The sequence below is a fragment of the Jaculus jaculus genome, chromosome 5 (assembly GCF_020740685.1).
Source record: "Jaculus jaculus isolate mJacJac1 chromosome 5, mJacJac1.mat.Y.cur, whole genome shotgun sequence".
NCBI lineage: Eukaryota > Metazoa > Chordata > Mammalia > Rodentia > Dipodidae > Jaculus > Jaculus jaculus.
In genome coordinates, this window is record NC_059106.1 from 135,457,391 (window position 1) to 135,473,523 (window position 16,133).

The 16,133-nt window shown below is 45.2% G+C and overlaps 1 protein-coding gene across 1 annotated transcript in view; it reads left to right on the forward strand.

Moving 5' to 3' along the window:
* Positions 1 to 16,133, forward strand: part of Dgkg (diacylglycerol kinase gamma) — a 230,522-nt gene that overhangs the window by 193,059 nt on the left and 21,330 nt on the right. The window contains exon 22 of the mRNA XM_004654302.2: positions 2,569 to 2,746. Within this exon, the coding sequence (XP_004654359.2) occupies positions 2,569 to 2,746 (178 nt within the window). The remainder of the gene's footprint in view (positions 1 to 2,568; positions 2,747 to 16,133) is intronic.

The window sequence follows — 16,133 nt, forward strand, 5'->3', positions numbered from 1 at the left end:
GGAGGGAATTAACATATTTTTTTATAATAATGGAAAATGCTAATAAAAATTTTGTTTAAAAAGTGAGTGTGGGGCTAGAGAGATGGCTTAGCAGTTAAGGTACTTACCAGCAAAACCTAAGAACTCATGTTCCACTCTCCAGATCCCACATAAGCCAGACGTGCAAAGTGATGCAAGCGCACAAGGTCGCACATGCCCACAAGGGGGCGCACGCATCTGGAGTTCAATTACAGTGGCTGGAGGCCCTGGCATGCCAATTCTCTCTCTCATTCACTCACTCTCTCTCTCTCGCTCACTCACTCGCTCTCTCGCATTAAAAACATGAGTACAGGCCTGGAAAGATTGCTCAGCAATTAAGGCACTTACCTGTAAAGCCTAAGGACCCAAGTTCAATTCCCTAGTACCCATGTAAATCCAGATGCACAAGGTGCATGCATCTGGAATTTGTTTGCAATGGCTGAAGGCCCTGATGCACCCATTTTTTTCCTTTCTCTCTCTTTCTTTCTCAAATAAATAAGTAAATATTTTTAAAAGGTGAGTGTGTAGATGAGAAATACGCAGTGCTCATGATGATCACCATGTGAAATGATGACTAGGCTTGTCCCCATGCAGGAATGGGACAGCCATTCCACCCACCTCCAGGAAGGAGGAGAAGACCCACATGTGGAAGCAAGAAGGATCTAGGTCCACTTAATATGACCTTTCAAAGTATCCAAACTTGGCCGGGGTTGTGCACACCTTTAATCCCAGAGGTGGGCAGAGGTAGGAGGTTCACTGTGAGTTCAAGGCCAGCCTGAGGCCACATAGTGAGTTCCAGGTCAGCCTGAGACCCTACCTCAAAACAGCAGCAACAACAACAGCAATAAAAAAAAAAAAATAGTGTTCAAACATCTCAATGAAGAAATGAGTTCCCATTTTGTCCAAATACAGCTTACTGCATTCCATTCCGTACTTGGGAAAACAAGTCAGGAGAGATGATAACATCCACTGAGAACTTCAAAGAAATCAGGAGATGAGTCAATGTGCACAGCAGCAGGCCCTAACTCTCTCTTCCTCCCTTAGTGAAAAGACTGGAAGTTTGAGTTTGGAGGTGTTTTAGGCCATTTTCTGTTGTTGTACGAGAATACCACAAACTGGGGAATTCATAGAGTAAAGACTTTGTCTGCCCACAGTTCCAGAGGTGCAAGGTTAGGGGGCCACATGTGCCAAGAGCCTCTTGTGGGTGTTTCTGTAGAGCCTGGGGCAGCACAGGACATCACATCATGGTTCTCACCTCAGAAAGCCACTAATGACCTCGTGGGGCCCTGCTCCAAGCATGGCCTCTTCTAATCCTGCTCATGTCTTACTCTTCATACTGCTCCGGTGACAATTGACTCTCCTCATTAGTTTGGTGGAGACATTCAAGCCCTAGCAATAGGTAGCCTGGTTGACAGTAGATGTTCTCTGTGTGCGTGCAACTTTTTTTTTCCCTTTCCTGCAATAAACAAGATAAAGATCTTGGACTTTGTAGTCAAATCCCCCAAGTCTGAACCCTTGCTCTCTTATTGATAACCTGTGCAGTCTTGGGTAACATATTGCAACTCTTTGGGTCCAGTTATTTCTTCTATAAATGAAATAAATTCCCAACAGTCCTGAGGAACAAGGATCAGAGCAAAGGTGTTTCTTGCTCTGTTGGTAAGCATTATGCCAAAGTAGGCTAGTTTTACAGCTGTGTGAAATACATAATTTCAAGCCTTCTGGCTTTCCATACTTAGAGGAATATGTGGATGGCAGAAATTGGATAAAGCACCCGGCTAAATCAGCAAGCACAAGTGCCAGAATTTCACTTGCAATACAGGTGTGAGAGAGAAATTCTGAAAGCCTTCCAAGCCTGAAGATATTGTACTTTTCCTGGGGGAGTGGAATAAAATGAAATTTTTCCATCATTTGTTGAGAATCAACTGTACGTTGGGTTCTAGATCCAAGGTCCCTGCAAACCTTCACGGTGATTAAGAAGTTAGAACTGGGGTCTGGAGAGATGGCTTAGCGGTTAATGTGTTTGCCTGCGAAGCCAAAGAACCCAGGTTGGATTCCCCAGGACCCACGTAAGCCAGATGCACAAGGTGGTACATGTGTCTGGATTTCGTTTGCAGTGGCTGAAGGCCCTGGCATGCCCATTCTTTCTCTCTCTCTCTCTCTCTCTCTCTCTCTCTCTCTCTCTCTCTCTAAATAATTTTTTTTTAATTCAAAAAGAAGTTAAAACTGAGGAGAGATAATGAGCTTTGGCTAGAGAATAGTTTGGCAACTGATGTGGTCCGTGATTGCATCTGTAAGCATTTCTAGCCCTATGGAAATCTTGTGTTTTGTTTGTTTTTTTTTCCCACAGCTAACCAGGACTTGTTCTCCCCATCTCACCACAGTTGTCAAAGCATTAAGCCTGAGAAACTTTCCTAGAGACTCACCTCTGGCAGTGGCAGGGTGGCTAAGGACCTGGCACATCCTTTTAAGACAGTCTCTACATGCACACGCACAGCATTGTGGTTTGCAATCTGTTGAAGACACTAATGGTCTTTTCTCTCTGCTTCCCAGTGTGACGGAGTTGAGGTGGACCTGAGCAACATCTTCCTGGAAGGCATTGCCATTCTCAACATTCCCAGCATGTATGGAGGCACCAATCTCTGGGGAGGTACCAAGAAGAACCGGGCTGTGATCCGGGAAAGCAGGAAGAGCATCACAGACCCCAAGGAACTGAAATTCTGTGTCCAAGGTAAGCAGGCTTGAGGATAATTGCTCAGGCCAGTGCCCGAGTGGCACAGTGGTATCGCTGCCAAGGACCTGGTGCTTTGGGAATACGCTGGCTCGTCATCCTTGGTGTTGCAGAGCTTACAACCCAATAAAAAGCAACATTCACAAAAAGGAGTCCACAGCAACAGTCAGTAGTCAAACTAGGGCTCCATGGTGTTAGATGTCAAGAGCTTCCCTTTGTCATGGCTACTAATGTCTTCCAATTTCTACATCCAACAGTCAGTTCTCAACCTGCTCTTTCGCACCCCAGCTATGGCTATGGCACCAGAACCACTCTATCATCCCCTTCTCCTCCTCTTCCTCCTGAAAACCCTTGGTCCACTCAGCTACTAGGACTCCATCTACCCCCCAGTTTTTTCTTACCTTACCCCACTGGCCACTGGTCTCAATCCCTCTGGCCTCTTGATGCTAGAGGGTCCCCAGGCAGGCTCCTTGACCTTCTCTCTTCTGTCTGCCCTTCTTTAATGACCTCCTTCAGTTGTGAGACTTTATTAAAACTTATGTGTGGGCCTAGAGTGCAGCCAAGCCTGTCTCCAGCCTCCCCAGTACCCCAAGCTCTCAGCATGTCCAAGGCTGACCATCTGCTGCTCCCCATCTAAACTTCTCCAGCCTTCCCAGGACTCAGGTAAAACCATTAGCTGCACCCTCCACTCCTTTGAAAATTTGTCTTCTTAGAAAATTACCCTACTTTTAGGAGCCAGGCATGGTGGCGCACACCTTTAATCCCAGCACTCAAGAGGCACAGGTAGGAGGATCACCATGAGTTCAAGGCCACCCTGAGATACTTAAGTGAATTCAAGGTCAGCCTGGACTAGAGTGAGACCCTACCCTGGAAAAAAAAGAAATAGAGAGAGAGAAAAGAAAAGAAAAGAAAATTAGGGCTGAAGAGATGGCTTAGCAGTTAAGGAGTTTGCCTGCCAAGCCAAAGGACCCTGGTTGGATTCCCCAGGACCCACATAAGCCAGATGTACAAGGTGGCACATGCCTCTGGAGATCATCTGCAGTGGCTGGAGGCCCTGGTGCACTCATATTCTCCCTCTCCCCCCCCTTCCGTGTGTGTGTGTGTGTGTGTGTGTGTGTGTGTGTGTGTGTGCGTCTTTTTCTCTCTGTGTGTCTCTCAATAAATAAATAAAATATATTTTTTTAAAAAAGAAAAGAAAATTACACTACTTTTTAAAAACACTTGGGACCCGCATGCTTTTCACAGCCTGCTTTTCCACCACCTCGATCTGAGTGACCATTCTCTTTTCCTTGAGGTACTGAAAGTCCTCCTCTCTGGATATGCTGCTGCCTGCAGTCTGTGCTCCCTGACTGCGCAGGTGCATGCCAGCACTTGGAAGGTAGACGACAGAGGGTCAGGAACACGAGGCCAGCCGGGGCTTTGTAACAAGACTCTGTCTCAAAAAGCAACAACCAAAAAATAATCTGTTCTCATCATATCAGAGGCCCCTGAGAACATGTCAGATTGTGACACTCTACTCAAAATTCTGTTGCAACTACAAGTAATAGCAAAGATCTTAATGTGACCTGGAGCCGTGTGTGATCTAACTTTCAGCTAGCTTCAGACCGCAGCTTCTGGGTTGACCCTACCCTTAACCCACTCTACCTCTGTCACTCCGGGCAGCAGGCTATTTCCATGAATCAGCCGTTCCTTCAGATTGGGACAGCCAGGCAGTATGACTAGAGGTCGTAACTAAGCCTTTGACTTGTGATGCACAGGATAAAGGAAGCTAGTTTTCTGAGCGTGCCCTTAAGATAACTTTCACTCCAGGCTGGGGAGATGGATCTATGGGTAAGAGACCTTGCCAAGAAGGATGGGGGTCAAGGTGGACCCAAGACCACCTGAGTTCCCCAGGACCCCTGTGAGCAGCTGGGTATGGCCATGTACATCTAGCACACCAGTTCTGTGGGAGCAGAGCCTGGAAAATCCCAGGAGCTCAGGAAAACCAGAGCAGGAGACCCAGTCTCAAAGAAATACATGGATGCGTGTTCGAGGCAGGTCACCTGACATTCTCCTCTGGCCTCTGCATGCACACACGCTGCACATTCATGTGTATACACCATAAACACACACACACACACACACACACACATGCAAGACCTTCCATCCATCTTCCTATCAGCCAATTGAACAAGGCTCAGAATGAGGACTCACTCAGTCAAAGCTCCCGATTCCTCTGTGGATTATTTGGCCTTCATGGGTTCTCAGTGGCCCAGCAAGTACGATTGAGAAGCCAAGGGGAAGGACATTAAAGACACTATTCCAGCAGGCAAGGGATTTGATTCTATTTCAAGTATTGCTATCAATCTAATCTTTGGTGCCTCGGTTTTCTTTGCTCTAAAACCAACATCTTGTGTAAAAATGGCTAAACCAGGCAGATGAGGTTAAACAAGATGATTGGTCCTTGAACAAGACATAGATTTTTGGAAAAAAAAAAGATTCCTGGACTCTAGTACATTTACCTACCCAAACTCTCTCGGCTCATTCCTGGGAGTCTAGAATTATAACTGGCTCCCCACATGACTCTGGTGGGCTGCTGAATGTGTACATGGGTACAGACAAATTAATGCCCAAAGTCTCTTCCTAGAATCCCACGGCTCTGGGTCCGTGTTCATTGATGCGCCAGGCAGACCACAGAAGAGAGAGCTTGCTTGCTTATTTCATGAATTATCTGTATTCCACAGCAAGGTTACCAAGAAACATCAACTTCACACCTCCACCCTTTTAAAGAGGACTCAGAAATATTTCTCTGTTGCCCTCCTAAGGCCTCTTTATTTCACACAGTAAACTTTTCAATTTGTATAAATTATTAAGCTGAATAATGCATTCCTCCTTCCTCCCTTGGCAGGGAAAGTTGTGGGTGACGGCAGAGTTGGGGGGGAGCGCTGGTGGTTGTATAAGCTTCCTGCAAATTTTCCCACTCTGGTGCTCCTGCCTCAGCCCCCGCCTTGGCATGCACTCCACTAGGACAGAAAGGGGAATCAGCAGAGACGAGTCTCTCCCTGTCCCCACCTGGGGGCTTCAGGAAGCTCTTCCCAAGGTTGTATTTAGGTTAGGACTTATGGTCAGCCTTTACCTTCCCCCCCCCCTTTTTTTTTAATTTTTATTTATTTATTTGAGAGCGACAGACACAGAGAGAAAGACAGATAGAGGGAGAGAGAGAGAATGGGCACGCCAGGGCTTCCAGCCTCTGCAAACGAACTCCAGACGCGTGGCGCCCCCTTGTGCATCTGGCTAACGTGGGACCTGGGGAACCGAGCCTCGAACCGGGGTCCTTAGGCTTCACAGGCAAGCGCTTAACCACTAAGCCATCTCTCCAGCCCTACCTTCCCCTTTTTAAAGCAGGGGCAAACTGTCTAATTGATTGCCCTTAACCATCATGTATAGGACCTCTTTTCCCTGTACTCCCCTTTCCCATCTCCAAAAAAAAAAACCAAAAAAAACAAAGATAAAAAGCAAGCAAACAACAATAAAAAACCACCAAGCCACTTCTGTTCTTCAGATGAGGACAAAAATACTGATCAAAGCAGAGGCCAAGGGTGGGGGGGGGTACTGGTTTCTGGGCTTTGCAGAGATACCGCCTCTGAGCTTTCTTCTTGAAAGAGCCATAATCTTGTATGTGTTGCGTTGAAATGGGAAAGGCTAAAGAGGACACTTTATTTGGTGGAAAAGCATTTGCCTGATCATCAGAAGGCTTGGGTTCCAGCTTAGACTGCCTTTTCTTCGTACATGGCCTTGGATATGTCCCTTTATGATCTGTGTGTCCATTTTCCATTTCTGCAAAGTAAACAATTAGGCAATCATCCTGTGAGAGTCTTTGAGGTTCCATAGAGTCATAGTTGTATTTGGTCTCTGTGGACTCCTTGGAAAGAATTGGATGCAACCTTTTCCCTTCTTTCTGTGTGTTTTGTTCCAGGATTTATAACTAGTTGAGGAGGCAGGAGATTCTCTCTCTGTAGACTCTTAGTTTGTTGGGATTCTTGACTCTCTGGGGCAAGAGGAGCTAGAGAAATCATGGCTGAGTGGTAGGTATGAAGGGTGGTTCAGAGGAATGCAAAAGGAAAGAACAAGAGCTGGAGAGATGACTTAGCGGTTAAGCACTTGCCTGTGAAGCCTAAGGACCCCGGTTTGAGGCTTGGCTCCCCAGGACCCACGTTAGCCAGATGCACACGGGGGTACTTGCATCTGGAGTTTGTTTGCAGTGGCTGGAAGCCCTGGAGTGCCCATTCCCCCCCCCCCCTCTCTGCCTCTTTCTCTCTCTGTCACTCTCAAGTAAATAAATAAATAAAATGAACAAAAAAAAATTAAAAAAAAAAAAGGAAGTCACTTAAGATTGCTGTGGAATGAGTTCTATAAAAACACTAGCTGATGAAAGGTAATAAGGAGCCCAGGGAAAACACCAAGCCTATAGCTGGATAATTTGGGTTTAAGTTTTGGCATATGCTTTTCAGTTTTATAAAACTTGGGAAATTATAGCATCTTGGCTTCTTTATCTATGAAACAGGCATAATAATTTCCTTACCTAGCTTGTTATGAAGACAATGAGTGTAAAAGTGCTTAGACATAGTATGAACTGAAGCTTTAAAAAAAAAAAATAGCTTCTCTCTCCTCAAAACCTTTTTAATGCTGGAGCAAGCCGGCTGATCTCCGGTCTTGACATGCTTGTCTTTGGCGTTGCATCCCCCGCCCCACCTCTGTCAGCAAAGCTCCTGCAAATGCCAGCTCCGCCTTTGTCCCAGCACATCGGACTCCGCTGGTGTCCCTTCCGATACTTGTCAGTTTCTAAGGATAGAGGCTCATCTTAATATCCCTATCGCCTGTCTCCCAAGTACTTACTAAAAACACATAAAATAAAATTTAAAAAAAAAAAACATAGGGCTGGAGAAGTGACTTAGCCATTAAGGCGCTTGCTTGCTTGTCAAGCCTAAGGATCCAGGTTTGATTCCCCAGAACCCACGTAAGCCAGATGCACATGATGGTACATGTGTCTGGAGTTCATTTGCAGTGGCTAGAGGCCCTAACATACCCATTCTCATTCTATTTCTCTCTCCTCTCTCTCATAAATAAATTAAAAATAAAAATATGAAAAAGAGAATAAAATTATAACAACGTAAAGTTATGTTGAGCATGGTGGTACACACCTTTACTCCCAGCACCTGGGATGTGGAGGTAAGAGAATCACTGTCAGTTCAAGGCCAGGTAGTGCTACAGAGCGACTTCCAGGTCAGCTAAGCTAGAGTGCCTCAAAATAATAATAATAATAATAATAATGATGATAATAATAAGATAAACGAGAAGCACATGGGACTAGTTATCTTTATATTTTTGATAAGAATAGTAAGGAATAATTTCATTTTTATATATCCTTGTAACTTGTAGACAATTTTATGTATATAGCTATAATCCTAGCCAGAAATCCATAAACAAGGTTATATAACCAGCTAATTTCATATCCTTATGTCACATTTGGGGAAAACTAGAAGATCAGTGAGAAGCTTGGATGTATCTACTTTATGGTCACTAGCAGCTTTGAAACCAAGACCCAGGTCAGCACTTCCATGGCTAGCCACTGGAGAGAGCATCATCTAGATATTTTATCTTAGAGGTTATTCTTTGTGTGGCACAAACCAGGCTCTCCAAACGTAGGAGACATTTACATCCACACCAAAGACAGGCTCCACGTCTACCTATAGAAATTCTGCTCCCCACCCCGCAAGGCTACCTAGAGAGCATCATCTTCTAGGAGCCCTGCCTCTGTCACCAACATGCTCACTGCTGACTGCTCTATGCCATGGGCACATGTATTCTCATCCTATCTTTCCTCTGCCTGTCCCAGGAAAATGAGGGGGGCATAGGTTCCTCGCTGGGGTATTTTTGAATATGATAGTGTAATGCATGCCCCCCATAGACTCAAGTGTTTTATTAAAATTAAACTTGCAACTTGGGTCTCCAGTCATCTGGCTGGAGGAGGTATCGCTGAAGGCAGATCCTGGAGTCCAGCCCTAAGGTGGGTTTGGGGCAGAACTGGATTCCAGGCCAAAAGTGTGAAGAAAACACTTTTGAGCTCCGTCTGTGCGTTCTCGGTGTTGGTGTTTGCTTGCTTGAGGCGCTGGCTATTGGTGGTTTCTCTCTGCTTGGATCTGTAAAAGTGAGCCGGTTTCTTCTGCCACTGATGGAACTTCCCCTGAATGTGTAAGCTGAGATAAACCCATTCCTTTGGTAAGCTGTGCCTGGTTAGACGTTCATCCCAGCAATGTGAAGCTGACAAAGCGCTCATCTTTGTGTCCCTTTCATGGCCTTCCGCCCTGCTTGACGCACAGTGTTCTATAGAAGTGCTTGCTAGAGGGAAAGAAATGCCTTCACAGAACAGCAGGAAGTAGACTCTGGAGCAAAACAGAAATAGGAAGGAAGCAAAAATCTTGATTGAAAAAAAAGAAAAAAAACTTAAAGGTATATGTATTTGTGAGGCTGAGAATTTTAGCTTTGAGGCACCATTGGACACTCATTTCCCAGTGAGATGTGCTGGCCATTTTCAAATAAGTAATTCAAATATAGTCTAGACTTGCACTTGGAAGTCAATGTGTAGTGAGGGACCTGCCATTGAAGAAGTGCTCAGAAGACCCAGGCCTACCTACCACAACCCGGGTAACATTAAATGAGCCACCGTCCTCTCCAAACCTCCATTTCAATGCTTAAAAAAAATGGAATGATGAGCCAGGCATGCCTTTAATCCCAGCATTTGGGAGACAGAAGTAATAGGAGGATCACTGTGAGTTTGAGGCCACTCTGAGACTGCATAGTGAATTTCAGGTCAGCCTGAGCTAGAGTGAAAAAAAAAAAAAGGAATGATGATGGTCTCTCTCCTTTAGCAATGTTGTAAATTAAATTAGATTATCCTAGTGGAGGGATTAGCAAAGAGCCTAGAACATGGTGAGCTCTTGACTAGCAGTAATTATGTATGAAAGGAGTTCAATGTAGAACCATTCTCTTGACCAGCTAGCCATTGTGAAGCTCACAGGCACACCTATACCTCACTAGCCTGATACAGGCACTCTCCACGACCATGCACAGACACCAGATCTGCCCTACCACATACAGAGACTCCTCCTAGGAAGAGGAAACTCTTATGGTGCAAAATCACTTGTCTCTACTGCTCTGAAAGCATGGGTCATTCATCTGAGCACTGCACCTGTGAAGGTGTTATACTCATTGAATGACCTCTGCCCTGAATCCTAAAGCCAGAGGCTAGATGCCACCTAGACATGTCTCAGATTCACACTCCCAGGTGAAGAAACAGAGCTCAGAAGAGACTCCCAAAATAACTGTGAGCACAGGACCATCTTTTCTTATGGCTTTCCTTCCATTTTTATAGAAAGCCGTAACAGAACGTGGTCTCATGGGTTCAGAAGTTATCTGGCACTGTTCCCAATTATCAGTGGTGATCTGATGGTCAGAGTGAGCAAAGCCATTACTCTTTGGGGATAAGAGAAAATTAAAATGTTCCTAAAAACTCATTCACTTCATAGAGTTCTCTCTGGCTCTGGTTTCTTCTGTGGGCTGGCACAGAGCAAGTCATGATTCCTAAAGTGCCTCGGGAGAGTACTACATGGTACTCCTTTTGGTTCTGGGAAGTTACTGTGGCGACATGTGTCATTCTTGTCAAATGTTTGCTGGCCCACAAAGAGACTTTGCTTTGCTTTTCACAGGACATCACAGCTTCATTCCTTCAAGCAACCTATGTTGAGATCAACACTTCTCCAAGTAGTCATGGTCTTCCCACCTATCCACACCCTCCTCCTCTCCTAAAGCCTCCTACCTCCTCCACAGCCCCATGAGCCCTGGCATTCACATGAACAATGATGTATGAACAGTACACAACACCTGGCATTCACATGTACAGCGATGTATGAATAGTACACAATACCTCCTGGCATTCACATGTACAATGATGTATGAACAATATACAACATCTCCTGGTGTTCACATGTATAATGATGTATAAACAGTATACAACATCTGGTATTCACATGTACAACAATATATGAAAAGTGTTGTGCTGAGGCCTGGCTATACTCCCTAAGAATGCCAAAAATAAGTTCTACACATGAGAAAAATGAGGTACGGGAGGATAACTAGCCTATTCGAGGTTAATTGGTAGACCTTGGACTAGAGCCTGGGTGCTAGTATTTCAAACATAGGCTTCTTTCTGTGCATACTGAAATGCCCTCCCTAACCCCATCCCAGCCTCCTCAGTGCAGGCTGGCCATGAGCCAACTCAAGTTTTCAGGAAATTCAAAAGAAACGACAGTTCTCCTTCAGCTGACTTCTGAATGGAAAGAACTCCAGGTGGGTTTTGTCCCCTCCTCTCCCCTCTCTGAGACCTGGGAGAGGCTGTGGAGGTGGAAATGTGTGTTTCTGGAGAGGCTGCTCACCACCTGCAAAGGGAAACTTGCTCTGACTGGATTCAAACTCTCACTTAATTCCTGCCTTTGCTGCTCAAAATAGAACCATGGGTCAAGGGCACTTTCGCTTTTGACATACAGAAGGAATAGTTAGGTAAGGTTCTGCTCATCTGCCTAGGCCATCTTAGTTTTCAAACCCATCCCTATGCCCTGCAGCAGCTCCTAGGCCAGTCGAGACTGAGACTTGTCCCCCTGAAAAGCACCATGCAGCCACACGCTCTGCACAGCCCAAACACTGTTGTTCCTGAACTCTTTCTATTTTGTGCAAGAAGCATGAATACTAATTATTTGAGGCTGCTATAATTAAGTGCCATAGATTGAGTGGCTTAAACAACAGAAATTTGTTTCTCACAGCAATGGAAGCTGAGAAGCCCAAGATAGAATGCCAAGTAATTTGGTTCCTGGTGTGAGCCCATCCTGGTTTTCAGACTTACTACATCTTTTAAGGACTTACCTTCATGACCTATTTACCTACCAAAAGCCCCAACTTATAGCTAAGGCTTCCACATAGGAATTTTGTATGTTGAGAACACAAATATTCAGTCAATAGCAGTATTTGATTATTTGTTGTTATTGTTTTGAATCAGGGTCACACTCTGTAGCCCATGTTGGCCTAGAACTCACTGAATACTGAAATTAGTGCTGTGAGCCCACAGCTAGTTCATAGTGTTTAATCTTAATCAACCAATAAGGAATGTATTGGGCTATCATTTATTGAATACTTATTTATGTAATAAGACTCTTTCATGTTTAATTATTTAATCTATTTTATGTCTGAGAACACTGAGACTCAGTGGGGTTTAAAGGCTGTGCTGAAATCACTGAACTGGAGATGTAGCTCAATTAGTAGTTCCTGCCTAGTATATCTAAAGCCTGTGCTTGGATGTTTAGCACCACATAAGCAGGAATGTGAGAACACACTTGCAATACCAGCACTCAGGAGATAGAGGAAGGAAAATCAAAAAGTTCAAGGTCATCTAGACATCCTCAGGGATCTAGGGAGTTCAAAGTCAATCTGGACTACATAAGACACTGTCTCAAAAAAAAAGGTCACTGATGAATGATTAAAGGCTAGTGAGATGGCTCAGCACTTAAGGCACTCAGCTGTAAAGCCTAACAACCCGGGTTTGATAACCTAGTACCCACGTAAAGCCAGATGCACAAAGTGGCGTATGCATCTAGAGTTTACTTGCACTGGCTAGAGGCCCTAGCGCACCCATTCTCCCCTCACCCCTTTGGTTTTCCAAGGTAGGGTTTCACTCTAACCCAGGCTGATCTGGAATTCACTATGTAGTCTCAGTGTGGCCTATAACTCATGGTGGTCCTCCTACCTCTGCCTCCTGAGTGCTGGGATTAAAGGCATGCACCACCAAGCCTCCCCCTCCCTTTCTGCTTACAAATAAATAAAAATATTTTTGAAAGTGATCAAGCTGGACTCACACCTGAATTCAAGGTGGCTCAGTTACTGCAGAGGCTGCAGAAGAACGAGAATGTGGTCTAGCCCTCAAGTAGTTCACAATCCAGGGTGTTTGCTGTGGGGCAGGTTTAGAGAGGAACCAAGCCATTATATCAATACTTGCACACCAGGGAAGCACTATGGAATACCACAAAAGCATGAGGCAAGAGAGAGGGGTCACTTCCTTAGAAAGTGGGTGTTGGTACTAGGAGCTGAAGAGGATGTGAAAAGACAGTGAGAGATGAGGAATGTGAATAAAAAATATATTAAAAAGCAGCAAAGGGAAAGACTCCCAGATAAAGGCTCTTGAGAAATATGTCAGGCAGTCTGTGCTTGAGCCTTTGAACAGTAAGGCAAGATGAAAGGTTTTCAAGACAGACACAGAAGGAGCGGAGAGTTAGACGTATTGTTTGAGGTGGCCAGCAGAGAGACTAGTAATGCAGAATGCAGGTTTACAACTCTAAGGCCTTGACTTAGGAGTCAGTGGCCTAAAAGAAAGAATGGACAGAACCTAACTGTGCGTGTGGGGTAGATAAAGAAGACATTGCTGTGTAGGTGACTGCTCCCCACAAACCACCCTACGAGATCCCCACTTCTTCCATGCTCTCCCTCACTCTTCACCTGCCTGCCTGCATCCTTACACTATCCACCTCCTTTTTCCAGAGGCTTCTATCTGCAGGATGGGGACCCTAAGCATGGACCTGTGTTTTGCAGATCCCTTCCCAAGTTCAGGTGAACTCATCCAATATTTGTTGAGTATCTAGTTGAATTTGACACTAGCTGCTAAAAATATTTTCTGTCATCTCATTTTAACTCCCCAAAGCACCCTTGTCATGGTCTTTTTTTTTTAATTTTTTTTTTTTTTAATTTGAGGGCGACAGACACAGAGAGAAAGACAGGTAGAGGGAGAGAGAGAGAATGGGCGTGCCAGGGCTTCCAGCCTCTGCAAACGAATTCCAGACACATGCGCCCCCTTGTGCATCTGGCTAACGTGGGACCTGGGGAACTGAGCCTTGAACCGGGGTCCTTGGCTTCACAGGCAAGCACTTAACCACTACGCCATCTCTCCAGCCCTTTTTTTTTCCCCTGTCATTGTTACAGTATATCACAGACTGGGTAACTTGTATGGAAAAGGAATTGGTTTCTCAGCGTTCAGAGGGCCAGGATGTTCAAGACTGACAGCTGTATCTTCTGTATCCTTGCTGTGTCAATAACGCAGCAGATGGATCATGATGAGACAGTCATTCATGAAAGAAAAGGGGTCAAACTCGCCCTTTTAAAACTAACCCACTCCTGCACAACTAACTTATATCCCTGATAACTGTGTTAATCCACTCAAGAGTTTAGAGTCCCTGGGGTTAAGTCCTTTTAATGAGCTCTACCTCTTAATACTACTACAATGGCAATTAAATCCCAACATGAGTTTTAGATGGGACAAACACTCAACTCCAAGAACCCATGAGAAACACTATATATTAGAATCATGAAGTACAGTTAAGGTAATTAACCTATACAAGTCACCATTAGTTGGTAGATCCTGGCATTCTGAACCCAGAATTCTTTCTACATGTACCTCTCCATTTCTCACTGATCCTGACTCAGCAACCAGAAAACCCTTTAACTGTCTTTCTGGGACCAATGGGTGCTGTGTGTAGCTTTTGACTATGATTCAGCTTGAGTTGAATTAGGAAATCTCACCACTCATAGCTTTACTGTTTACACGGTACCTAGAATTGCAGCTTGTTGAGGCCAGTAAGTGATGTGATTCCAGTTATACCAAATAGCTTTCTACTTTTAAGCCAAAGAACTCAATATTCCATTTACTAAGTTCATTGGCCAAGGAAGACTCATCACTCGATTCCAGCTCTGCCTATCGCCTGATGTCCTATTGCCTGATATCCTTTATCTGAATTTTTCAAAGTTTGTGTTGTTTTCATTATTGGTTTTTGCCCTTTTTAAAATGTTATATTTATTTATTTATTTAAGAGAGAGGCAGAGAGAGACAGAATGAGCATGCCAGGGCCTCTAGACACTATAAATGAACTCTAGATGCATCACCACTCTTTGCAACTGGCTTTATGTGGGCACTGTGGATTCACATCTGGGTCCTTTGGTCTTCCCAGCAAGTGCCTTAACTGCTAAGCCATCTCTCCGACCCACTTTTGTTGTTGTTGTTGTTGTTTTGAGCTAGGGTCTCTCTTTGGTCCAGGCTGACCTGGAATTCACTCTGTAGTCTCAGGGTGGCCTTGAACTCATGGAGATTCTCCTAACTCTGTCTCCTGAGTGCTGGGACTAAAGGCGTGCGCCATCACACCCAGCTACCACTTTTTCTTTTTTTTTAATTTATTTTTATTTATTTATTTATTTGAGAGCGACAGACACAGAGAGAAAGACAGATAGAGGGAGAGAGAGAATAGGCGCGCCAGGGCTTCCAGCCTCTGCAAACGAACTCCAGACGCGTGCGCCCCCTTGTGCATCTGGCTAACGTGGGACCTGGGGAACCGAGCCTCGAACCGGGGTCCTTAGGCTTCACAGGCAAGCGCTTAACCGCTAAGCCATCTCTCCAGCCCCCACTTTTTCTTTTTTGATACAAGATCTTGCTATGTAGCCCAGGCTTGCCTCAAAGTCATGACCCTCCTGCTCCAGCCTCCTGTCCTGAGATTACAGGTGTGTGCTACGGAGCCTGCCTTGAGTATATTCTTTGGAGTCAGACAGACCTTAATTTGCCAACCAACTTTACTACATACCAGTTGTGTGTTAGGCAAGTTTCCAAAGCTCTCTGACTTGGGTTTGGTTTTTATTTTATGTTGAGAAGGTAGTTTCTAACAGATTTGCCCCAAAACAAATAAAACCTTTGCGAAGCTCTAAGTCTGAGACCCGCAGTGGCCCAGCTCCGGAAGCCACGCTGACGCCCAGGCCTCACCAGATGGTCTTCTCTCGGTGGCTCGGTGAGGACAAGATTTAATGCAGAGCATTTCCAGGACAGCCTTTCCTAAATTTCCTAAGAAATTTCCCACACATGCCTCTGCCGACACACTGTCCCTCACCTCCAGAAGCCCCTGCCCTTCCACACACAGGTCGAGAAGCCTCTTCTTCTACACACAACACCTTCATCAAAGCCCTAGCTAAGTTTGGAAGACAGAACCCGGGAACGGAGGAGGCCATGTTGCCGCCCTGCCCTTACGCAAGCAGGGCTCTGCACGGGAGGACCGCAGCCCGTCTGCTTAGGACCGAGACAGTCAGGAAATTAGCCGTCATCTCAATAGGAAGTGTTCAGATATCCTCAAGGATAGAGGGTGTCTAGCCCAGTTGGAGTCAACTGAGGCCCTGGCAAGGTAGGTGATGTGCCCAGGTTCATGTCACCAGACAGAGGCTGATCAGAGACCAACCGCTGCCAGGCCAGCACGCTCCTTCTCCCAGGCCCTGCCTT